This window comes from Mustela nivalis, assembly GCF_964662115.1.
Source record: "Mustela nivalis genome assembly, chromosome: 2".
NCBI lineage: Eukaryota > Metazoa > Chordata > Mammalia > Carnivora > Mustelidae > Mustela > Mustela nivalis.
The window spans coordinates 40,301,497-40,328,654 of NC_139021.1; the positions used below are offsets into that span (position 1 = coordinate 40,301,497).

Here is a 27,158-nt window from a genome sequence, read left to right on the forward strand (position 1 = left end):
CTACAAATAAGTGAAACCATATGATGATTAACTTTCTCTGCTTGACATTTCACTCAGCATAATCTCTTCCAGTCCCGTCCATGTTGATACAAAAGTTAGGTATTCATCCTTTCTGATGGAGGCATAATACTCCATAGTGTATATGGACCACATCTTCCTTATCCATTCAGCCGTTGAAGGGCATCGTGGTTCTTTCCACAGTTTGGCGACTGTGGCCATTGCTGCTATAAACATTGGGGTACAGATGGCCCTTCTTTCCACTACATCTGTATCTTGGCGGTAAATACCCAGTAGTGCAATTGCAGGGTCATAGGGAAGCTCTATTTTTAATTTCTTAAGGAAATCTCCACATTTTTATCCAAAGTGGCTGCACCAACCTGCATTCCCACCAACAGTGTAAGAGGGTTCCCCTTTCTCCACATCCTCTCCAACACACGTTTCCTGTCTTGCTAATTTTGGCCATTCTATCTGGTGTAAGGTGGTATCTCAATGTGGTTTTGATTTGAATCTCCCTGATGTCTAGTGATGATGAACATTTTTTCACGTGTCTGATAGCCATTTGTATGTCTTCTTTGGAGAAGTGTCTGTTCATGTCTTCTGCCCATTTTTTGACATGATTATCTTTTTTCTGTATGTTGAGTTTGAGAAGTTCTTTATAGATCCTGGATATCAGCCTTTTGTCTGCACTGTCATTTGCAAATATCTTCTCTCATTCCGTGGGTTGCCTTTTTGTTTTGTTGACTGTTCCCTTTGCTGTGCAGAAGCTTTTGATCTTGATGAAATCCCAAAAGTTCATTTTTGCTTTTGTTTCCTTTGCCTTTGAAGACATATCTTGAAAGAAGTTGCTCTGGCTGATATCGAAGAGGTTACTGCCTATGTTCTCTTCTATGGTTCTGATGGAGTCCTGTCTCACATTGAGATCTTTTATCCATTTCGAGTTTATCTTTGTGTACGGTGTAAGAGAATGGTCGAGTTTCATTCTTCTACATATAACTCTCCAATTTTCCTGGCACCATTTATTGAAGAGACTTTTTCCACTGTATATTTTTTCCTGCTTTTTCAAAGATTATTTGACCTAGGGTTGAGGGTCCATATCTGGGCTCTCTACTCTGTTCCACTGGTCTGTGTGTCTGTTTTTATGCCAGTACCATGCCATCTTGGTGATCACAGCTTTGTAGTAAAGCTTGAAATCAGGCAACGTGATGCCGCCAATTTTGTTTTTCTTTTTCAACATTTCCTTAGCAATTCAGGGTCTCTTCTGATTCCATACAAATTTTAGTTATTTGCTCCAGCTCTTTGAAAAATACCAGTGGAATTTTGATCAGAATGGCATTAAAACTATAGATTGTTCTAGGCAGTATTGACATTTTAACAATGTTTATTCTTCCGATCCAAGAGCATGGAATGGTCTTCCATCTTTTTGTGTCTTCTTCAGTTTCTTTCATGAGTGTTCTGTAGTTCCTCGAGTACAGATCCCTTACCTCTTTGGTTAGGTTTATTCCCAGGTATCTAATGGTTCTTGGTGCTGTAGTAAAAGGAATTGATTCTCTAATTTCCCTTTCTGTATTTTCATTGTTAGTGTATAAGAAAGTAACTGATTTCTGTACATTGACTTTGTATCCTGCCACGTTACTGAATTTCTGTATGAGTTCTAGTAGTTTGGGGGTGGAGTCTCTTGGGTTTTCCATATAAAGTATCATGTCATCTGCAAAGAAAGAGAGTTTGACTTCTTCATTGCCAGTTTGGATACCTTTTATTTCTCTTTGTTGTCTGATTGCTGTTGCTAGGACTTCTAATACTGTGTTGAACAAGAGTGGTGAGAATGGGCATCCTTGTCGTGTACCTGATCTCAATGGGAAGGCTGTGAGCTTTTTCCCATTGAGGATGATATCTGCTGTGGGTTTTTCATAGATAGATTTTATGAAGTTCAGGAACGTAGTAACAACAGATTTTAAAATCTTGATTGATAGTAAGATACAGTCAAAATTTTTATTACAAATTAATTTGTGGGCAAATTAGCCTTGCAGTAAACCAGAAACATGTCCCAACCACAATCAGAGTTTATTATTTTAAAGACAGAAGGTCAGGATGCCTGGGTGGCTCAGTCGGTTGGGCTGCTGCCTTCAGCTCAGGTCATGATCCCAGAGTCCTGAGATCGAGTCCCAAATCGGGCTCCTTGGTCAGCAGGGAGTCTGCTTCTCTCTCCTCCTCTGCCTGCTTGTGCATGCTCTCTCTCTCTCTCTTTCTCTGACAAATAAATAAATAAAATCTTTAAAAAAAAATAACAAAGAAGGTACTTTATAGATTACTTTATTTAAGGTGGTGGCTGCTGCTGCTCCTCCTCCATCCCCTCCTCCATCCCCAACAGTTAGGTAATTTGTGTGAAATCTCTTATTTTAGTGCCTGAGTTGAGATTAGAACCATTTGGTTTATAGTGTATTGATTTTCCCAACTATAATGCATAGCTGAATACTGATACTCACTGATAGCAGATGTCATGGGTACATGTAAGAAATTAATTATATGATTTTTTGTTTTAAACACACCTCAAAGATGAGATAAGAAGTTTTGATTTTCAGTAAGAACTGGGCCATCGTATTCTGTGACAGTTGGACTTGCTTCTCCATTGTAAATAGTATTCTGTCTCTTTTTTAGAAGAGTTTTTGCCTCTTCTAGTGTTACATTTTTAACAGGTGGTAGACAGTCCACTGAAGAACAGAAACAAGATGTTACCAAAAAGACTAGAGTGGACAATTCAAATGCATTTCTTGTCTACAGTTATGAAGGAGATAACTTGAAACTTTGGATTGTTAAAAAATTTTTTTATTTGGTATACAAATCTAGCTTTGTAAAAATTTAAGTTTTTTTTTATTCTTTTGCCTTGGATTCTTACATTTTTAGCTATGAAATAGCACTGCCAGATATTGTTTGCTGGAAAAGAAGACAAAGGGGATATCATTTGGAAAATTGGGAATTTATAGAGTTCTCTGAAATGAACGGACATGGGAGGGGAAAAGACAGAAGTACCAGTAGTTTTCTTATCAATACTAATAACTAATTAGAAAATATAATGGGGGAAAGCTAGATTCAAAATGGCAACAAAAACTATGAAGTTTCTGGGAACCTACTAAAGAAATGTGTAGGGGCTTAGTTGTGGGCATAGTTGGTTAAGTGGGTTGGTGGCTTAGTTGGTTAAGTGTTGGACTCTTGATTTCAGCTCACATCATAACCTCAGGGTTGTGAAATTGAGCCCCATGTCAGGCTTCGTGGAGCCTCCTTAAGATTCTCTTTATGCTCTCCCTGGCCCCTTCCTAAAAAGAAAAAAAAAGAAGAAGAAGAAAAAGAAAAAAGAAATGTGTAATAATCTTGTGAGAAGAAACCTTCAAAATTATTGGGCCACAAAAGAAGATTTGAAACCTTGGGAAGAGATAATCATCAATCTTGATGAGGAGCAATAAAAACTCAAGAAGATGTTGGAGTGTTAACTTATTCTAAACTAATATATGGGTGTAGTATGAATTCCATAAAAATTTTAGTGGATTTTTTTCTTTAATTTATTGTAACTGAAAAATGGATCTAAACCTTAATTGTATATTAGAATTACTTGGGGAGCTTTAAAATATTCCACTGTCCAGGGGACCTGGGTGGCTCAGTCGGTTAAGCATCCAATTCTCGGTTTTGGCTCAGGTCTTGATCTCCAAGTCCTGAGATCTGAGATCAAATACCCACTCTGTCTCTTCCCTCTGCCCCTTCCCCCACTGATGTTTTCTTTCTCTCTCTCTCTTTCTAAAATAAATCTGTTAAAAATTAAAATTTTTAAAAAAATAAATAAAGTATTCCAGTTTCCAGCCATACCTTCCATACCCCAGACCAATAAAATCAGAATATTTTATTTGGGGGGAGGGACCTAGGGATCAGTATTTCTATAACCCTTTATGTTTGTAATTAGATTGGCTTCCATTTTTGGTTTTTGAGTTTCTATTTTAAGCAGTTAAAATTGTAGTAATTGATATTTTGTAACTTTTACCATTTCTTAGAGATCTGCAAAACAAAAAGGGAAATTACTTACTAAGAATAGAATAAAATTCATTCTAGCTTGCAGTTATATCCGGCTTCATAGGACATACAAAAATCTATAATACAGGTTCTTAATGACCTTGCTTTTCTATATTTTGAAGCAGTTCACTATTTCAATGTCCTAAGAATTATTTAACCAAAAAGAAAAAAAGTGGAAGACTAATGTAATTAGTGTGTCAAATAAATAAATAAATCTTAAAAAAAAAAAATTAGAAAACCAGTTAATAGATTTGACTGAATAGCCCAGAAGCAGATACCAGAATATATAAAAGTTGAATATAAAACAGTGTTGTAAACGTGTAGATTAGATTATTAATGCCATTAATAAGTGCTGTCCTTTCATTACTACTTGCTGAACATTTTATATGCATTATCATTTAATCCTCTTCCTGACATAGCTGTTGCTATTATTATTATTCCCATTTACAAGGGGGGAAACCTGAGGTCACGCAGTATTTGGTGGTTATGAAATAGTGGATTAGCTCTTTTAGAATGCAAATATTCAAAAAGAAAAAAATTTTTAACCTCTCTCAAGAAATTTCAGGTGGATTAAAGAATTAAATGTAAAGTTCATATCCTAATAGACAAAAAATGTATACCCCACTTTTTGAAAAGTGAGTTTGAACAACTCACTTTTATGAAAGACCTACATTAGTACCTGTTTTCACTAATTGAAAGAAACCCAAAGAACATTTTACTTTTATGAAAAAAGGTGACGTAAGTGAAGATAGTGTCTGTCTGGGGCACCTGGCTGGATCAGTCAGTAGAGCATGTGACTCTTGATCTCGGGGTTGAGTTCGAACCCCACATTGGGTGTAGAGATTACTTAAATATATATATTTTAAAATATATATATATATATATATGTATGTATGTATGTATGTATATGTATATATAGAAAGAAAGAAAATAGTGTTTTGCCTTTATAGAGGCAGTACAAAGCCTGAGCAGCTGGAGTGACATCACCAAGCTCCTTTCCTAGAGCTCAGCATGCCCGAAGCCGCCACAGCTTTGAATTGTGTCTTTGATAAAACATCTGTGTTTTTATCTTCATTTATTTCTGTTTACCTGTTAACAGGATGTGTCCTAAAGAATCAGAAAAGCCTAAAGTAGGGGGTTTTTCAGTCTGGGAACACTCAAAATTAATGTAAATTAATGTTAATTGGTTTTTTTGCTTTTAAGCCTTTTTGGCTTACAAAAGGTTACCTAGGAATGCTCTACTTTGAGATAGCAGAGGAAACCTGTGGGTGTGTCTGATATCTGGATCAGGAGAGCTTAGGAGTCGTAAAAGAAAAATCACAAAGGACTATACTGGTAAGTTTAACTACCTTAGAGATAAAGCTGTCCCTACATCACATTCGTAGAATTATAGCTTAATATACTATGAAAAGCAAAGAAATAAAAATTTTAGCCTGCATGTGTAAAACACTCATACATATTGATAACCCCTATATATACACGAGCTTAGAAATATAGGTGGTTAATAAACACATTAGAAAGTGGTTGCCTTCACTAGATAGCTATGAAATAAAAAATTTAATTAAACTAAAAGTATTGTATTGTTCTTTGCTGTCTTAGGACCTTTGTCCGCAGTATTAGTTCCTTTGTATGGCTAACTCCCCATCCTTTAAGACTCCGTGTGTAACAACACTGCAGCCTTATTGAACTACTCAGTAAAGGAGTTTTTGCCTGTATCTTGACACCCTGCTGATTTCCTTCATTGCACTTCATGTTTGAGAATCACCCAGTTGTGTACTTACCTACTGTCTTTCTCCTTCAGTAGACTCTGTGCTCTAAGAGGGAAAAAAATGTGAATGCCATCCTAAAAAGCATTAAGGAAATGTTGGATAAATGAAGTAAATGAATAAAAGATACCATTTTTGAAATCTATCTTGTTTACTAGTTACTTTTTAAAGAAAAATATGTGAGATGAGATGGATTGGATACATTCATTGTGCTGCGTGGTAAATTGGTGTCACCTTTCAGAATGGAAATTTTGTAAAAGGTAGCAGGAGCCTTAAACATTCATGTCTTTTGACCCAGTAATTTTACTTCTTGGAAACCATCCTAAAGAAGTCATCTCTGCTAAGAGATGCAGAAGCTTTCTTCCTCGCTCTTCTGTAGTCACTGGTATTCTTAAGAGAAGTAGACAAATTTAATTGGTCCTTGTCTTATTGTTGTCTTCTGCTTCCTCTTGCTGTGCCCTTCAATGAGTAAGTTATCCAAAGAACTCACTCCTTGGCTAGGCTGAGTGATGCTTGTAATATTCTCATAAAAGTCTTTAAGAGTTCTTACTGCCTGGGGCACCTCAGTGTGCTGGTGGTAGATTTGGATTTGAGCTTTGAGGAAAGGCTGAGGCCCTGTTGAGTCCCTGAGCTAAAGGGTAATACCCTAACCCAGTTCACCAAAGAATCTTACTTTGCAGTATCTAGCAGTAATCCAGTTAAAGGGGTACTTTGATTTCCCTTTCACTAACTTTCCCCTGTTCTCCCGTTCCTTTCTGTGCTGTTCCTGCTGGATGCCCAACTCTGTGTGTGTGTGTGTGTGTGTGTGTGTGTGTGTGTGTAAGGCACTTGTGTATTTCTGAGGTTTTTTAGCTCAGTCCTTCCTTCTTCCTGTCAGACACATACAGAAAATATTTTAGGACCGACAGGGATAATGGAAAGGTCTTCAGTTCTTCATGCTCATTGTTTTTCCAGTAGAGGTCACAGTCCATTAGTGAAATCAATCAAGTGGGCTGTGACTATCATTAAAATAAATGAATGATACATTATAATGTATAATGATACATTATACTTATAGCTGAAAGAATTACATGAGTATGTACTTAACAACCTTATAGTATGAAATGTACTTTTTATGTGGGTCACTGTCAAACTTTGAAGCTGTTTTGTTCTAGACAAATACCAATTATGTCTAAGCTTTTCTTTTGTTGCATCATTCTTAAATGGCACAAGATTTATGAAAAGAGATTCAGGCTTTAATACATTGCAAAATTCAAAGAATGAAACGTTCAAGATACTAGCTAAATAAATCATGATGACCTGTCATTTCAGGTTATTTGCTCAAGTTAGTATTTTCTTCTTTGTAAGTTGTGCAGTGAAGTTCCAAAGGTTAGCAATAGCTTTCTCAGTTCTTGTAGAGTTAGTAGAGTCGTAGGGAAAAATTAGTGTACCATAATATATTGGGAACAGCACTGAGGAATCAGATTGGAGCCTCAGTTCTGTAACAGCCTTAGGCAGAGTACTTCTTTTATCTGTTTACTCATCTGTAAAATGGAGCTAATAGTGCATATCTATTTAAGGTTGCCGTGAATAGAATATACTGTATTGCATTCAGAGTGCTCAGTTGGTTGTTTGACTCCCAGTGAGTAGAATTACTTCCAGGCTGTTTTGCCTGGAATCTTATTGAATCTCTCTGTGTCTCAGTTTCTCCTTCAGCTTATGTTTCAGCTAATTTTATTAGATGCTGTTATTAGATGCTGCTTTGGAAAAATGTAAAAACTTCTCTAACTTTATAGGAATTTGAGACAGTTAAGTCAAAAGATAATAAATGTGAAAAATGGGGCGCCTGGGTGGCTCAATGGCTTAAGCCTCTGCCTTCAGCTCAGGTTATGATCTTAGGGTTCTGGGATTGTGTGAACCCTAGTTGGGCTCTCTGAGAGCTCAGCAGGGAACTTGCTTCCTCCTCTCTCTCTGCGTGCCTCTCTGCCTACTTGTGATAGCTCTCTCTGTCAAATAAGTAAATAAAAATCTTTAATAAAAAAATGTGAAAAGTACTGCACAAATTTAGATGGTATTGACTCCAGTAGTAGCAATCATAGGAAGCTGTTTGCATCGGGTATGAGCTGCTTAATAACTGTATGTCCAAAGCAATAGAATCTGCAGTTGATTTAGATGGGAATAAATAAGTACTTTCAGTTCTCTAAAACCTCTTTCTGCCTTAGCACCTCCACAGTTACTCCTTTTGCTTGAAATGTACTTCTTTGTCTCCACACTTCATGCCTATCTAGTTCTTCTTATCAGCTGAAGTAATACCACTTTAGAAAGGCCTTCCCTGACTATCCAGTCTGAATAGCTTCCCATTTGTTTTTTTTTAAAAAAACCACTTTAATCATAACATTGATTTGTAAGCTGGTTCTCAATTTTGTTTTCTGTTTTACTTCTCACCAACTAGGATGTAAGCCTTAAGGAGCAGGGACCTTTCCTGTATTGTGTATTTTTTTCTCTTTCACTTAGATCTGTGCCTAGCAAAATAAATACTTGTTGAATGTTTTAAGATAGTATATATAAAGTATGAAAAATTATCCATAATTGTACTTCTCTGAGATAAATAACAATTGTTGATATTGTGTTACATAGTTCTCTTATTTTCTGTGTGTGCTTACATATTTACAACTATATATGATTATGTGTTTATACCATATTTCATTGAGTCTAAAGATGAACATGTTTTACTCTATTTTATGTCTCTGAAATTGGGACGTCATATAATCAGGGGTATGCCATGATGTAATTGGCAGCATTTTATATTTTCAGTGGCACATAAAATGAAGATGCGTCTTAAAATCTGTAGCATCTTAGATTTGTGTGTGTGTGTGTGTGTATGTATATATATTTATTTGTATGTGTGTGTATTAGTGTATATGTGAAACAAATGAGATTATGGTGTTCAGCTCTTTCCCCACCTAAATATCTTGAACATTTTCCCATATCACTGTGTTTAGATCTGTCTCCTTATTGACAGATGTCTAGCATATTGTTATAGGTGTGTCATAAATTGTTCAACCAGTTCCTCTTGGTGGACATTTGGAGCTTTTCCAGTTTTGTGTGTATGTTACGAACCAGTGCTATGTTGGATATCCTTGCACTTATCTTTATACATTCAACTGGAATTACTTTTGATAAAATCCCTAGGTCAGTGAATACACATATTTTATAATGTATGAGGGTGACTGTTTCCCTATATCTTCGGAAGTACTGCCTCTTAGGAAATTTTTTAAATTTTCGTTGACCTGATAAGTGAAAAAATTACACTAATGTTGTATTATCATTTCTTTAATTATGCATAAACATAGAAAGAAGCTCAATCTCTCTTTTCGTGTTTATGAGCTATTTTTATTTCCTCTTCTGTGATGCGCTGTGCATAGGACAGTAAACCTTTAAGTGGCTGGGATATTTGCTGCTATTGGAAAAGGAAGTCATCACAGTTTGGAATCACGCATTATCATATAATTTCTTGGGAACAACTTTAAGGACAGAGCCTGTTCTTGTGGAGAGCAAGAGGGCTTTATGAGGACCCAAGATTAGAGGAGACAAATTCAGGAATAATCAGGACCTTTATAATGGAGGCCAAGAAGGGGTAGAGGATCATCACTTTATGAGCTGAATACTGGAATTTAGATACAGCTGTTAGACTTTAAATGCTCCTCTTCTCCTTAATATGACTTGGTTGTGGTAGCATTAGGTTAGTAGATTTGAAATAGGTCACAACTCATGGACTTGAGTGAAGTCATTATTGGATCTAGAGATTAAATCTATGATCATTTAAGAGTAGATTAATATGATCAGTTCTCCGCCTTTTGTCTAAAATCAAGTGAAACGTAGACTAATATGAGCTTTTTGTACAATGCCAAAATGTTCTTGTCAGCATTTTTGATCACCTTTGCTGTGCTGGAGGGTGCCAGTTCCAAAGATAGATAGATGGTCTCTTTTAGGTTCCATTGCAGCCTTTAAAGAAGACAGATTTCAGTCCTTTGGTAAGAATGAAGCCAGAAGGTGCTTGGAATGTAAAGAGCATGGAGGAAGGTATTTGGTCTAAAAGAGTTTAAGGGAGACTTCTGGCTTCAATATGATAAACTAAACCGAATCCTGAAGTTTAAGTAGTAAAGGGTACAACAGCATGAGAGAAGGTGTGCATGGATGAGGTGGGACTATAAGTAGTGGAGTTTTCTTAGAACATCAAGTTTAAGCTGGAGAGCGACTAATGACAGGTCTGGGAAGTGTGGTAAACAAGCCTGGGTGGTTCCGTAGGTTAAGCGTTGCCTTCAGCTCCTGTCATGAGCCCCGTGTCCTACGATCAGTTCAGCTGGGAGCCTGCTGCTTCTCCCTCTGCTATCCCCCCAACTTGTGGGTTTGGCTCTGTCTCGCTCACTCTCCCTCTCTCATTTATTCTCTCTTCATTCTCTCTCTGTCAAATAAATAAATAAGTAAAATCTTTAAAAACAAAAAAAGAACCAGATAATAAACAGCCTTGTATACCATGCTAAAAATTCTGCATTTTGTTGATCAAGGGGAGTTCTTTGGAATAATGACATGGCAAGATTTGCATTTGAGAAATCACTGCCTGATTTAGGGAGGAAGACCAAAAGCAAGGAGACATGTTCTGAAATAGTTCTGGTAATCCAGGTGAGAGGATTAAGTAAGGCTTTAGCTCAATGGGACTAGCTTACCAGAAAAATCATTAATTTCTTTGGGTTTTACAGAATTTCACCCTTTTTAGAATCCTTTTGAGATTAAATTTCATGGAACAGATTATTATTTTGCAGAGATGACTTATATTTATTGTCCAGTTGTTTATTCCTTTATTGCCTGTAAGAAGTTTATACTTTTATAAAGACCTACTTAATGAGTATAGTGCAATGTGAAGATGGTTAATAAGTATTTTTGATGATTTTTAAAAAGTAGATGTTAACCCTTTTGATATGCTTGGTGTTTATCTTGGAGGGAAACAGTTTTAGAGCATTTTGCCTTTGAGTAAAAGTAAGGATTTATTAGAGCAAATTTAAGTTATATAGTTTAGGTTATATAGGTTAGGTTATATAATTTTTATATATGCAAACATATGAATTTATCATTCTGTGTGCTAATTTCTCTCTCTTTTTTTAAAGGCTACAAGCAAAAGATGGTGGATCGCTTGGCAAACAGTGAAGCAAATACTCGACGTATAAATATAGTAGAAAACTGTTTTGGAGCAGCTGGTCAGCCCTTAACTATACCTGGAAGGGTTCTTATTGGAGAAGGAGTATTGACTAAGTTGTGCAGAAAGAAACCCAAAGCAAGGCAGTTTTTCTTATTTAATGATATTCTTGTATATGGCAATATTGTCATCCAGAAGAAAAAATATAACAAACAACATATTATTCCCCTGGAAAATGTCACTATTGATTCCATCAAAGATGAGGGAGACTTGAGGAATGGATGGCTTATCAAGACACCAACTAAATCATTTGCAGTTTATGCTGCCACTGCCACTGAGAAATCAGAGTGGATGAATCACATAAATAAATGTGTTACTGATTTACTCTCCAAAAGTGGGAAGACACCCAGTAATGAACATGCTGCTGTCTGGGTTCCTGACTCTGAGGCCACTGTGTGTATGCGTTGCCAGAAAGCAAAATTCACACCTGTTAATCGTCGTCACCATTGCCGCAAATGTGGTTTTGTTGTCTGTGGGCCCTGCTCTGAAAAGAGATTTCTTCTTCCAAGCCAGTCCTCGAAGCCTGTGCGGATTTGTGACTTCTGCTATGACCTGCTTTCTACCGGGGACATGGCCACGTGCCAGCCTACTAGATCGGACTCTTACAGTCAGTCATTGAAGTCTCCTTTAAATGATGTATCTGATGATGATGACGATGACGATAGCAGTGACTAAGGACATATTTTGAAATATTTAATTGGGTGTGACTACCTGAGAAATCAGCTCTGGGGATATATAAAATTCTGAGCTTTCTCTCAGTTTTGCTCTAGCCGTGAATTTGCCTGAGAAACTTTTAACCTATGTGCCTCAATATATCCTTTAGAAAATAGGTCCCGTCATTGTGTTCTCACCCCATCGCCACCCAACTCCCCACTCTTCTACAGGGATAGATTATTGCAAAGTATATCAGATAAATTTTTGGTTTCTTACGCTTGTTTAATTTTAGATTGTTTTGTTGAAAGGTTGGGAAAAGATATTTAACTGATCATGTACTACATTGTTGTTTACTATGTGTTCTGTTATATGGCAAAACTAAAAGCAAAAAATGATGGGAAAAGGAGAATAATATGGTTAGCTAATATTATTAGCTTTTTCCTAACCATCCTATCTAATGGTTAAGACACCAGTAACAAAAAGCATGATTTGACAATACTTTGTTTGGCTATTTCATATACCAAGTGGTGCCTTATTATAATAGCACTGTTACGTGAAATAAGCCCCCACCTTCTTTTAGTTCATCTTGAAAATACACTGGTGCTCTTTGAGGTGATAAAATAATAAAATTTTCATCTGCCAGCTACAAATAACTAAATTTAGAGCTTCTTCATTCTATAAGAATAAATATTTTTCCATAAAATAGTTGTGATTATATTTTTACGTTTTATAGGTACCAAATTATAATTGTCAGACATATATTTTAAATCAGTAGGTAGGTTTTCATTCTTAAAAATTTGGTTTGAAATTTATCAAATACAGAATTGTCACATTGCATTAGTTTCTACTTTTAGTAAAACATTTGTAGTTATGAGTTCATCTGCTTTAATGTTATTTCTAGAATGAAAAATCTTATAAAACCTTTGAAATTAAACAATCTCTTAAAAAAAAATCCCATGGTAGAGCACAGATCTACTTAGGCTGAAGACTTCAGAAATAATGTGCAAGAATGGTCAGGACAGACCAGTTAAGTTTGACTAGACTATATCGGTGGAAGTATTGTCTATTTCAGTGTGAAATTATCTTGAATTTGCAAATATAGTGTTATATTTTATAAAGTTTTGTAAAGTCCCAAGCAATATTTCTATTTTTGTAAAACAATTGTGTGTTTAATCTGTTTCTGAAATCCTTTTGCAAACTATAGAATAGAGTAGCAATTGGTCTCTCTAAATTGTGAACTTTATTGAGTCAGTCTGGATTGCTTTTGAGAATTGGTAATTTTTCACTCTTTGCTTTTGAGGCAGCCATTTAGGTTGAAAGTATATTTATCATATAAAACTTGATGCATTTTGCACTATTCTCTCCATTTGTATGCTGCAAATAACCACAGTCTTTCAAATATGAAAAAATCAGCCTAATGTTTGTTTTAAATTCCAAACTTTTGTTTTAAATATTTAAATCTGGCTATGTTGCAGATGTCATGAGTTTGAATTAATAATGTGGTGGAGAATTTTGGGGTTTGGTTAAGGCACTAACTTGACCGTTAAATTGTGAAGGTATCTGAGATCTATAGATCTCCCTGTAGGAAATGTGAAACAAAGACCCAGCAGTTTTTTTGTTTAATATCAGATGGACTTTTGTTTCTAAGCAATATATACATATAATTAAACAACATATCTCAAAATGACCATGAAACCGGAGAAGTGCTAATGGAGATATTCTGGTCCATCAGAACCTAGCAAATTCAGGAACCAAGGGGAAATGTTCTGTGATGACATTTGCATCGTCAACTTCTGTTGACTCTTTTTTTACAATAAAAAATATTTTACAACTTAACTGTGCATATTGTGACTTGAAGATTTCCCCCCCCTTTTTAAGGTAATGGAAGTATAGTGCATATTTTGCTTTTTTCAGTAGGTGTGAGGTGTTGTTCTAAGCACTAAGGGGCAGAGCAGTAAATAAAATTTCCTTCCTCTTCATGGAATTTACATGCAGATAGAATCCAAGATGTGTTTTCTTTCAGAATGTGTTCTGTATTTTTAAAGCTTTTCTAAATCTTAGTTATATGTAAACCTGAAATGATTTTGGTGCCTATTCTTCAGGCCATTCCTCTTGAGTGGATTATACTGGACCTGCAGTACATTAACCAAATTGGTAACTATTAATATGAAGGAAGCAAGATTCTGTAGATAGCAAGAGAAAATATTAAGTTGAATACACCTTAATACAGGAATTTCATACCTTTGGGTCAATGTATAAAATTCCATAGTTAATTTAAAGTCATTTGTTTATATATCTTTATTACCTGTATGCTGAAACTTTTACAAATGGGTAGCATTCAGTTGTATACCTAGTAATTCTTGAAAGGTCCCAGGACTTTAGCCACACTGTTTTCTCTCAGATATACCAATTTTGTTCTCAAACATAGGTTGTAGCTTTGAAGAATATAGTAGCAATTATGTACCTATTCACATGTATTAGATTGCTATACATTTTATAAGATAAAATTTCATAGTGAAGTCTAGGATTAAAATATATGAAATTATATTTATTGAAGTAATTGTAAGGCTTTTTTTAAAAACTAAGTTATTTGAGATCATTCATTTATTAACTATAATGTCAGGCTCCATAGATTTGATGTTGGGTAATCTAAAATTTTTAAGGTATATTTTTGTAAAGGTTATTATCAATGGCATTCTCTTAAATCTCAAAATAAATTTTTAAAAGTTACTTTGTATTCAGGGCTCCTGGGTAGCCCAGTGGGTTAAGCCTCCAACTCTTCGTTTCAGGGAGTCTGCTTGAAGATTTTCTCCCTCTGTCCCTACCCCCCCTTGCTCTAAAATAAATCTTTAAAAAGAATTACTTTGTACTTGGCATCTACACTAAGAGAAATATTATTTTACAAAAGCATTCTCCTAGGAAATTTTGCCACTAGGAAGCAGAATTTTAAGCCATAAAACCAACAGTATTTCTCTCTGCCTCCACTGCCAATGTCTGGGCGAGCACAGACTGCCGCTGGTGCCATTGCTTGACATGAGATCCCTATTGTTCTATCAAGAAATGAAAAGTAGAGGAAGTTGGTTGATAATATTGTTAACACTATCTTGTCTTCATCCAGACCATTATTTATTATTCATACCAGTTAAAATGACTACAGTAAAGCTTTGATGGTATTATCAACTAGTTTATCAAGAGAAAAAAGCAGTAAGTACCACTTTACTCAGACTCTGAATTTGCATACTGCTGTCATCTTAATCTTTAGAGGAAATACATGCTTTACTATTCTTTATTTTTAGCAACTCTGAGATATAATTCACATACCACACAATTCAATTCAAGGTATAAAATTCAGTGGTTTTTGGTATATTCGCTAAAACCATGCCACTATTTCCAGAACATTTTCAATACTGCAAAAAGAAGTGGACTGTCAGCAGGCTCTCCCCTTTCATTCCCCAATTCCCCTAACCCTAAGCAGCCACTAACCCACTTCCTACCTCTGTGGATGTGCCTTATGTGGACACTTCACAAATGAAATCGTGTATTATGTGGTCTTCGGTGACTGGTTTCTTTCACTTAGTATGTTGAGTATCATTTGTGTAGTATCAAGCAAGAGTACTTCTTTTTATTGCCAAATATTGTAATATTTTATTCTTCAGTTGACATTTGGCCTGTTTCCACTTTGGGGCTATTATGAATAATGTTGCTGTGAACATCTGTGTTAAAGCTTTTGTGTAGACCTGTTTTCCTTCATTTGGGGTATATACCTCGAAGTGGAGCTGCTAGGTTATGTTGTTCCTCTGTATTAAACTTTTTGAGAAATTGCCAAACTTTTCCCAAGTCCACACCATTTTACTTTCCTATCAGCAATATAGGAGGGTTCTGATTTCTCCCCATCTTCCACAACACCTACTGTCTCTGATTATAGCATGTGACAAGTATCTCTGCTTTTCATTTGCATTTTCCTAATGGCTAATGATGTTAAGGATCTTTTTGTGTGATGATTGGCCATTTGCGTATCTTTTTAGGAGCAGTGTTAGTTATAATCCTTTGCTCTAGGTTGTTTTTTTCATTGAGTTGTAGGAGTGTTACTTGTGTAATCTGAGTATAAGACCCTAACCAATGCAGGATTTGCAAATGTTTTCTCCCAGTCTGTGAAATGTCTTCTCACTTTCTTGATGGTATTATTTGAAGCACAAAAGTTTAACTTCAATGAAGTCCAATTTGTCAGTTTTTTTCTTTTGTCAGTTGTGCTTTTGGTGTCATTGCCATTGTCAAGATCATGACGATTTACTCCTGTCCTCTTCCAACTCTGAATCTGATGAGAACTCTTGGTTATTGATACACAGAAAATAGTTTTAGTATTAACTCCAAAATTAGAGTTGGAAACTACCTCCTAGTGAATTAGATCCATTCATTAGCAAATTTTCAGGCAAGTGAAAAAGGAATGTGTTCACATCAGCCTTTTCTTTTTCCAGTCAGTAGGGTAAAACTATACTTATGGGTGTACTGCAGGCCGACAGAAAACACATTATTCTGTATACTGACAACATAGTTTATTGTTATTTGGAGCTGCCTAAAGATAATCTTACTTTGTAGTTCAGTGAGTGTGAAAAAGAATGCCTCAGGATAAGCTATTCTGACTTAAGATAAACTACTACAAAAGTAATAGGATGAAATTGTAAAGTTTCAATTTTTTATATATTTTATAGGAACGCTTTAATGACTTGAAGAAACCAAAATTCCAGAGCTGCTTAAGGCAAAGTTTTTACTTTATAAACATTTATTGAGCACTTTTAATGTGTCTGCTACTGTTGAAAAGAATGAGTTGCTGTTCCAACTCATGATTCTCGTGATTTTCATGACCTTGATATTTTTCGGTCTTTTAATGTTGTTTATTGGCCATTCATTCAAAAATAGATATTCAAATCTTTTGATAATTGTTAATAGTTTTTAAATTTAATTTAATTATTATTTAAATTTTATTAACATATGATGTATTATTTGCTTCAGGGGTGCAGGTCTGTGAATCACCAAGCTTACACATTTCACAGCACTCCCCATAGAACATACCCTCCCCAGTGTCCATAACCTAGCCACCCTATTCCTATCCCCTTACCCACAAGCAACCCTCAATTTGTTTCCTGAGATTAAGCATCTCTTATGGTTTGTCTCCCTCCCCAGTACCATCTTGTTTCATTTTTTTCCCTCCCTGCCCCCCACGAATCCCCTCCCTACCTCTCAGATACCTCATATCAGAGAGATCACGTAGTTGTCTTTCTCTGATTGACTTATTTCACTTAGCATAATACCCTCTAGTTCCATCCACGTCTTGCAAATGGCAAGATTTCAGAGGGTTTTGATGGCTACATAGCATTCCATTGTGTATATATACCACATCTTTATCCATTCATCTGTTGATGGACATCTAGGTTCTTTCCATAGTTTGGCTGTTGTGGACATTGCTGCTCTGAACATTCGGGTGCGCGTGCCTCTTCCCATCACTACAGTTGTAGACCTTGTTATTTTTTAAATATGCTGCACCAGTGATTTTGTAGAGTGACCCCCAGCAAGGGTTTGTCTGACATTTTCTCATTTTTAAGTTATGCCTCTGTGTAGCAGGAATATCACCGAAGTTATGTTTCTTGTCATATCAGGCGGTGCTCACTTCGGTTTTGTCCCATTCCATTATGTTCACTTAGATCAACCCATTAAGTGGTGTAGCCTAGACTTTTGCATTGTAGGGTTACTCTTTTTATAATAAGTGTGTGGTTTTTTGTTTTTTTGTTTTTTTAAAGACTTTTTTTTATTTACTTGCTAGAGAGAGAGAGAGTACACACAAGCACGCAGAGAGGCAGGCAGAGGACAGCGAGAGAAGCAGGCTCCCTGCTGAGCAAGGAGCCCGATGCAGGACTCGATCCCAGGACCCCGGGATCATGACCTGAGCCGAAGGCAGTGGCTTAGCCAACTGAGCCACCCAGGCGTCCCTATAATAAGTGTTTTGTGAAGTACTTTGGAGACCATGTAGAAGTTACATTCCTCAACAAATCTTCATTTTATTCATTTCTTTAATGGACTCATGGTTTCCTAGTTCAGTGGTTTTCAAACGAGTGTATGAGAATGTCTTGGAGGGCTTATTAAAACACAAGCTGCTAGGCCCCATCTCCAGAGTTTCTGTGGGTCTGGATTGAGACCCCAAAAATTTGCATTTCTGAAAAGTTTCCAGTGTTGCTGCTGCTGTCAGCCCAGGGACCATACTTTACTACCCTTTATTATCATAGTTTATTTTGAAGCTCATATTGTCCCTAATTTGGCCAGTGCCAAGCTGGTTTCTGTGGCCTATTGACAAACTGTTATTCGAGTTCTTTACATTTTGCTACAGTAGGATGTTCTAGACTCATCCTGACTTTCCCCCACCCCAACCCAGGAGTTGGCCATTTCCCTAGGAGCTCTTATATTATAGTGGAGAGTACTTAAAAGTCAAGTTCTGGGGGCACCAGGGTGGCTCAGTGGGTTAAGCCTCTGCCTTTGGCTCAGGTCATGATCTCAGGGTCCTGAGATCGAGCCCTGCATGGGGCTCTCTGCTTGTTGAGGACCCTGCTTTCCCCTCTCTGCCTGCTTGTGATCTCTCTGTCAAATTTAAAAAAAAAAAAAAAAAATCTTAAAAAGAAAAAGTCAAGTTCTGGGCACTTAGTGTGCTTGTTGCTTTGGAGGGAGTACCACTCTCAAGCTCTTTTAGGAGACAAATCTGGAAAGCATGCGTATATACATGTGGACATATACACATTTAGATCTAGATTACTATCTGTCTCTGCATTGAAATCCATGACTTCATGCTGGTGTTTCTGACTGTAACACTATAGGGTTTTTCTTTTCCCTGATGGTGAAAGACTGGGTCACATTCACTTTAGTATATTTAAATTATTCGATCAGTCTCCCTGTTTGTAACCTCTCATCACCACTTACCTCTCTCTCACATGGATACCTCTAACCCCACTGGGGTTCTGATGCTTCATACCAGGCTGTTCCATCATGGGTGCTTCCCTTATCTCACTTAGGCTCCAACACCCCATGCTGGGCCAACCCCACTCATATCCCCTGTGAACATCTTCACCCTCTTCATTCTCTGAAACCTCATTCTGGACCTCACTCTCGATACCCTCCACACTTGGGTTCCAGTCCTCACCAGTGGACTCCCCCCCCCCGCCCCCCCCCCCCGCCCAGCTCTGAAACACCTACACAGACATTTTTACCCTGCTTGGTCTCTGACTCCCCTCATTCACATGGCTGAGCTCCCTCTTCATCCTACTTGAGCTTTGACACCAGACCTCCAGGCTTCCCCCCGTGTGACTGCCCTTTTCATCATTCTTGAGATATAGAACTGTGCGCCAAGCTACCCCCATGGAAGGATACCCTCTCTCCTCACCCTGCTCAGGCTCCAACCAGCATGCCAAGCTGCTCCCCCGACATAGACATCTTGCTCTAACTCCTTGCACCAGGCTATCTATCCTCCCCCAACCTTCACACCCGCTCTGCACACTCTCCTCTAGTCTCTGACACCCTATACCAGCTGCTCCTCTGCATAGACCCCTGCCTTGCTCCGGCTCACCTAATGGCATTGGGACAGAATCATGCAGAAAGGAAGGGCTGCACATTCCATACCTCCTAGAAAAAGAAAGGCAGAGGTGACAGAAAAAAGAGAAAGCAAGCAAGCAAAACAAACGCGAGGGTAACATATACAAATCAGCTAAAAACTAGAGATGGGAGCTCCAGAGCACGTCGAAGAGAGGCTGGAGAAGGGAGAGTTGGAAAACCAGGAACCAAGCCCAGCCCTCATTTGTCCTAACTGCACCCCTGCTAACACCCCAGGGGATTTGAAACCTGCTGCTTTACAGTCAGTGGACATCTGTCACAGCACCCAAGCGCTAGCTTTCCCAAGATAAGCCAGGTGGTTTCCAGTTGTTCTTATTTCATGACGATGATTAAAAAGTGCAGGCATAATAAAAAGAAAAGAAAAGAAACTTGTATGTTAGCACCTGTTAATAAACGAGTTCAGTTAAAAGAGTAAAAAAAAAAAAAAAGCGTAAACTTATTTTCAGAGTTTTAGTTTAACTTCTAAGTAAATCACAAATCAACAGTGGTATGACCCTGACCTAACAGAGAGTAAGCTTGAGGGAAAAGACTTCAGGCCTCAATTTGGATGAGGAATTCATGAATGAAATGTATTCAATTTTAAGAGAGTTTTAGTGAAAAGCCATAATGTAGGTGTGGAGCTCACAGTTCTCCAGAAATTACTTGAAAACATATTTCTGCAATAGGAAAAATAAGTGGCCACGATTATCAACAATTTCACATTTGTGTTTGAGCCAGTATGACACATCATGGTATATTTCAGAAAAATGAAATATGTAAACAGAAACATTGGTATTCACATGTACAAAGGGAATGTTGCCAACTAGATGAAAACAATTATACAGAGTAATGTATCAGGAGATAGAAAAGGCAGAGCAAACTGCTAGAGCAAGAACAGTGAGGGTAAAAGAGATTACGTTTTTGAATCCCTGGCTTTCTTTGAAACCAGTTTCCTTTTAACTCAGTAAAATAAAGCATATTTGGGAGCATAATGACTTCCAATTTTATAAGCTTCTGTCTTTTAAAAGCATTTCTCAGGGTGATTTTATCTAAATCTGTCAGTATAGAAGCTAAAACATGTGTTAATGATAGTCAGGTTTTTCCCTGTTGTATTCCTTGCCTGAACAAAAGAGTAAAAAGCATTTCTGGTGTTTAAACATAAATAACTTATAAAATCGTTAATGATTTCCTAAAATTTATATCCCATAATAGAGAAGTATCAATGGTAACATCAAGTTTATAGTGATCATATGACATTTTATATCTGGTAGTTCAGAAATAGTTTTTGTGACTTAAAATATTTTGTGGTAGCTTTTAGGGTGTTAAAAGCAGAAAGAATCAATGACAAAATATTAAAAGCGGTGTTCACTTGGCCAGTAGCTAAGATGCCAGATTATCTTAATTCCAAACAAAGGAAGTTGTAGACTCTAGACTGGTAGGTGTAAGTTAATATACAGTTGACCCTTGAACAACATAGAAGATGGGGTGCTGACCCCCATACGTTGGAACATCCACTATAAATTTGACTCCCCACAAATTTTACTGATAGACCAGAAGACATAAAGTAAATCAACAAACACTTTGTGTAAGATCTTTACACAACAAACACTTGTGTAAAGATCTCGGCCTTTTGGCTAAGATCAAGTGTGTAAGTATTATATACTGTATTCTTACAACAAAGTAAGCTGGAGAAAAGCGAATGATTAAGAAAAGCATAAGGAAGAGAACATCCTTCTACAGTACTGTACTGTTTTTATGGATACAGTAAGTTTACATCACCTGACTGCAAGATGAATCATCTGTCTGTCATGTCTATCATTAGCTATTTCAATATTGTCTTTATAAGATACAAACACTGTAGCCGTTATATGTATTATTCACACTAGACATCAAAAATGAAAAGATAATGTGAAACATAATTCTCATTTACAAATATAACAATTCATGTGTTGACAGTAAAGAAGCAACAATATGATTACTTTATGGTTACCTACTATAATCAATAGGATTGCTTCACAGCAGCCTAGCCTGTACACTAATGAATGGTTATAAAATTTTTATGGCCTACCATATTACAGTCATATTTATAATGCAGTATTAGAAACATGGTTACATTTTTAAAAACCACTTGCCTATGATGATAGACGGATGTGTAATTTCTCCAATTATGAAAGATGCAATACTATATGGTAATGTAATTCTTTGAAAGCAAGGTTATAAAACAGTAAGATAAGTACCACATTATGAATTTTATATTAAATATCACTCACTTTGAGCACCTGGGTGGCTCAGTCTATTAAGCGTCCAACTCTAGATTCTGGTTCAGGTCGTGATGTTGGGATCATGAGACTGAGCCCTGCACCAGGCTCCATGCTGGGCGTAGAGTCTGCTTGGGATTCTCTCTTCCCTCTCCCTCTGAAACCTCCTTGCTCTTCCCCCAACTCATGTGCACTGTCTCACTCTCTCTCTCTAAAAAAAAGAAAGAAAGAAAATTACTCACTTTATGCCCATAAGGATAGGCTATCTACTTCCATATGAGTCTTGCAGATGTCTGGGCGATGAATACTTAGGCCGTGATGATGATGGTGACACAAAATGTCTCAGACAGTTCTTGCTGCACAGTTGTTAGGTTTTCACATGAAGATACTCTCACACGTACACAACAGAGGAGTTTTTTAACTGTACAGCATGAGGATTACTTACTATTCATTAAGTGGAAGTGGGTCATTGAAGGTCTTCATCCTCCCCTCCTCACCAAGGCTGAGGAGGAAGAGGGGTTGGTCTTGCTCTCTCATGGGGGTGGAGACGCAAGAGGTGGGGGAGGTGGAATTCGAGGCGGACAGGGAGGCACACGTGGTGGAACTTTATGGAAATCCGTCATAATTTCTATTTGACTTTCTTGCTTCTTATTTCTCTAAAAATATTTCTAGAGGGTACCAATCCTTCTTCTACCATTTGCTTCAGTTTCGATGCCCATGTCGTAGAAGGGTCCATGTCCTAACGGAAGTCAGAAGCAGTCTTGAATAACCAGAACCCTTGTGCCAGATTGCCTAATGTCAGTTTGTTTTCTGGCACAGTTCCTTCGTCGTCTTTTTCCTCATCATCCGGCACTGGTTTGGAATCACTCGTTTTCATGGGGACATCTTCTGTTAATGCCTCTGGTGTGATCTTTCTTAGCTCTTGAGTTTCTCCAAGATGCGTATCTTGAAACCCTTCACCCTGTCCCACCCCACCCCACCCCTGCCCCCTTTTTTATAATAGCCACGATCTCTTTCATGACTTCCTTGATTGGCTCTGTTGTAAACCTGGAAGTCATGTACATCTAGACCCAGTTTTCTCCAGCAGGAATGTATTGTTTCGGGCTTGCTGGCTTCCACGGCTTTTTCTGTAACAATGGTATCTTCAGTGGTATGACCCTTCCAAACTTCCGTGGTTTTCTCTCTGTTGAGGTTCTCCTCCCGGGTACTGCCAGTCTTCTCCATAGTGCGCCCTGTGTAATGAGCTTTAAAGGTCCTTATGGTCCCTGATCTACAGGCTGAATTAGAAACATTATATTTGGGGACGAGTAGATTCCTTGGACACCCTCACTTTTGAACTCATGGTGTTCTGGGTGGCCAGGGGCATTTGTCCAATATCAAAAACTGTAAAAGGCAGTCCCTTACTGGAAAGGTACTCCTGACTTCAGGGACAAAGCATGGATGGAACAAATCCAGAAAAATGTTTCTCATTGTCCAGGCTTTCTTATTGTACAACCAAAAGCCTGACAGCTGGTGTTTATCTCTTCCCTTCAAAGGCTGAGGGGTTAGCAAACTTATTTTTTTTTTAAGATTTTATTTATTTATTTGACAGAGAGAGAGACAGTGAGAAAGGGAACACAAGAAGGGGGAGCGGGAGAGGGAGAAGCAGGCTTCCTGCCAAGCAGGGAGCCCGATGTGGGGCTCAATCCCAGGACCCCAAGATCACAACCTGGGCGGATGGCAGACGCTTAATGACTGAGCCACCCAGGTGCCACGGTTAGCAATTTTTTTTTAAGACTTTATTTATTTATTTGTCAGAGAGAGAGAGAGCAAACACAAGTAGGCAGAGAGGCAGGCAGAGAGAGAAGCAGGCTCCCTGCTGAGCAGGAGCCCAATGCAGGACTCAATCCCAGGACCCTGGGATCATGACCTAAACCAAAGCCAGCAGCTTAACTGACTGAGCCAGCCAAGCATCCTCCTGGTTAGCAACTTTATAAGTAAGGGCAGCCTGATCATAAACCCAGTTTTGCATTTGCACAAAACGGTAAAGCTAGCCTACCGTTTCCTGCCTTAAATCCTGGTGCTCACTTCTCTTCTTTACTGATAAATGTCTTTTGTGGCATTTTTTTTTCCCCATAAGGGTGCCTGAGAGGCATGGCACTTTTGATCTTGGGTGGTGAGTTTGAGCCCCAAACCGGGCGTGGAACTCACTTAAAAAAAAAAGAAGAAGAAGAAGAAGAAGGGGGCGCCTGGGTGGCTCAGTGGGTTAAGCCTCTGCCTTCGGCTCAGGTCATGATCTCAGGGTCCTGGAATCGAGCCCCACATTGGGCTCTCTGCTCAGCAGGGAACCTGCTTCCCTCTCTCTCTGCCTGCTTCTCTGCCTACCTATGATCTCTCTCTCTCTGTCAAATAAATAAATAAAATCTTTTTTTTTTTAAAGAAACTTAAAAAAAAAGAAAGGGAAAAAAATTTTCAGGTAGATATCTTTTCTCTTCAATGCTTTTTTTTTAAAAGATTTTATTTATTTATTTGACAGACAGAGATCACAAGTAGGCAGAGAGGCAGGCAGAGAGAGAGAGGAGGAAGCAGGCTCTCCGCGGAGCAGACAGCCCAATGCAGGGCTCAATCCCAGGACCCTGGGATCATGACCTGAGCCGAAGGCAGAGGCTTTAACCCACTGAGCCACCCAGGCGCCCCACTTCAATGCTTTTTTTTTAAATTGAATTATAGTTGACACACATGTTACATTAGTTTCAGTGTGCAACATAGTAATTCAACAACTCATACATTATGCTAAGATCACCAGAGTACAGCTACCATCTGTCCCCACACAATGCTATTGCATTATTGGTTATATTCCCTATGCGGTACCTTTCATCCCTGTGATGTACTCATTCTATAATCAGAAGCCTGTAGCTCCCACTCCCCTTCACCCATTTTGCCTATCCCCTCACACGCTTCCCCTCTGGCATTCATCAGTTTGTTCTCTGTATTTATGGATTTGCTTCTGATTTTTTTAATGTTTGTTTTGGTTTTTAGATTCTATATATCAGTGAAATTATATGGCATTGGTCTCTTTATCTGACTTATTTCACTTAACATAATACCCTCGAGATCCATCCTATGTTGTCAAAATGGCAAGATCTCATTCTTTTTTATGACCAAGTTATTTTCTATTATATTATAGTTATTTTCTGTTATATTCTACTTATGACCAAGTTATTTCTATTTCTATATAGAAATATATATATTTCTCTCTCTCTCTGTATATATATACATATATATGTATATATATATATGGCACAACTCCTTATCCACTCATCTATCTAGTAAACACTTAGCTTACTTCCATTATCTTGGCTATTGTATATAATGGTGCAATAAACAAGGGGATGCCTGTATCTTTTTGAGTTAGTGTTTTCATTTTCTTTGGGTAAATACTCAGTAGTGGAATTATCAGATCATATGGTAGCTCTATTTTTAACTTTTGAGGACCCTCCATGCTGTTTTCTACGGCGGCTGCACCAGTCTGCATTCCCACCAGCAGTGTACCAGGGCTCCTTCTCCATATCTCACCGACATTTGTTATTTCTCATCTTTTTGACACTAGGCATTCCCAGAGCTGTGAGGGGATATCTCATTGTGGTTTTAATGTACATTTCCTTGATGATTAGTGATACTGGGCATTTTTTCATGGTCCTCAGTGATTTTTCTTTCTTTTTTTTTAAGATTTTATTTGTTTATTTGACAGACAGAGATCACAAGTAGGCAGAGCAGCAGGCAGAGAGAGATAGAGGAGAAAGCAGGCTCCCCACTGAGCAGAGAGCCCGATGCGGGGCTCGATTCCAGGACCCTGAGATCATGACCTAAGCCGAAGGCAGAGGCTTTAACCCACTGAGCCCCCCAGGTGCCCCCTCAGTGATTTTCTTATTGGCATCTGGGATCTCGTCTATTGCCTCTTGGCCAACAGAAGCTGCTTCTCCTGTTATCTCGAACTTTTTTTTGGTTTTGAACTTTTTTAAGCCAAACCTCTCCTCTTTCTGAAATTATCAGACCATCCTTGGCTGGCATTAAATTCTCCAGCTTGAGATCTTTCACCTTGCTTTTGCTTTAAGTTGTCATATAATGACTTAACTTTCTCTCGAATCATATTAGAGTCCACAGGTATGCCTTTCTTTTAGCAATCCTACACCCACAGAAAGGCTGCATTTTCAGTATGAGAGGAAAAGGTATTTTGCCAAGAGTGCAAAGTTTTCGCAACCTGCTGGTTGTGTCTGCTGCATAGCTTCATGAATTTTCTGTTCTTTTTTTTTTTCTTTCTTTTTACAATGATCCTTACACCGGATTCATTTATCTTGAAAGCGTGGGCCACTGCAGGTACAGACCTCAATCCTCAATTTGTAGACATATCAGGGGATTCAACTTTTTCTTGTAACGTCACAACTTTTCTCTGCTTCTTGAGAGCACTTGTAGCATCACTAGTGGCATGTCATATAGATCTAAGGATGTGATTCAAGGTAAACCTGCTATACTAACACGAAAAATATGTGGGAAGAGTGAGATCAGTTTTTACAGTGATATGCGATTGCTGGAGAGACAAGCTCTTCATGGAGATAATTTGCATCACGTGACTTTTTAAGCAGATACAATGTTTGAAAATGTGATAGCAACAGGAGGTAGCCATGAAATTATGACAGTACTACAGTAATTTGATGCAGTTATGATTTAATACTTCATCTTTCCATTTGTTTACATTTTTCTCCAGGCAAATAGCACCATGTACAGTCTGTAAGTTCACATGTGCATACATTTTGATATGTTTTAACTTTTTATAATAGATTCATGTATATTTTAGGTAGTAAATAATAAAATAGTCTAGAATCTACATACATTTTATACATTCATGACATACTTAATTTTTTTGATATTTCTAGGCTATACCGTTTGTTATCTTTTTTCAAATTACCACAGATCTCGAAAACTCTTTCCATTATATTTATTGAAAATTTTCTGCATAAGTAGACCTGTGTGGTTCAAACCTGTGTTGTTCAAGAGTCAGCTGTATTTTGGATACTATTTCTACAGGTAAGGATGGATGCAGGAGAGTTTATTATTTACTTTAAGGGGCTTCATGAGCCTAATAAGGTGCTGACCAAGTTTGGGGGGTCTAGTCTGGAGATGATTAGTATGGAATCAAATTATGTCAAAGGGGAACTGGAGGTTAACCACATGCTACATAATTCCACTTAGAGACAGTGGAAGACACACAGCTGTGATTCAAAACCCTTGAGTGCAATGTGACATTGGAACCCTAGTCCAGCTGTAAGTCAGAAGGGGTAAATGGGGAAGATGAGCAACATCAGTCATTTATGGTTACCATACAGTTAGGCGAATTGCCCAAGAGCGTGACAAAATTAGAAGGAGGTGGGCAGGGTTGGGCTTGATTGAAGGGCATACAAAAGAAAGGGGAAGAGGAACACGTGATGACTTATTTTCTTTATTCTCTCTCTCTTTTTTTTTTTTAGATTTTATTTATTTATTTGACAGAGAGAGACCAAGCAGACAGAGAGGCAGGCAGAGAGA

At 37.8% G+C, this 27,158-nt stretch overlaps 1 protein-coding gene across 5 annotated transcripts in view; it reads left to right on the forward strand.

Annotated features, from left to right (window-relative positions):
• PLEKHF2 (pleckstrin homology and FYVE domain containing 2) overlaps window positions 1-13,545 on the forward strand; it is a 73,277-nt gene extending 59,732 nt beyond the window's left edge. For 3 of the 5 annotated variants that reach the window (XM_082722843.1, XM_082722844.1, XM_082722845.1), the window contains one exon: window positions 10,967-13,545. In XM_082722843.1, coding sequence (XP_082578969.1) covers window positions 10,967-11,730 — 764 coding nt within the window. In that variant the 3' untranslated portion in view covers window positions 11,731-13,545. Of the gene's footprint in view, window positions 1-5,259; window positions 5,392-10,966 lie in introns of all 5 variants that reach the window. The other 2 variants (XM_082722847.1, XM_082722846.1) reach the window with 1 other exon arrangement.
• The last annotated feature ends 13,613 nt before the right edge of the window (window positions 13,546-27,158 follow it).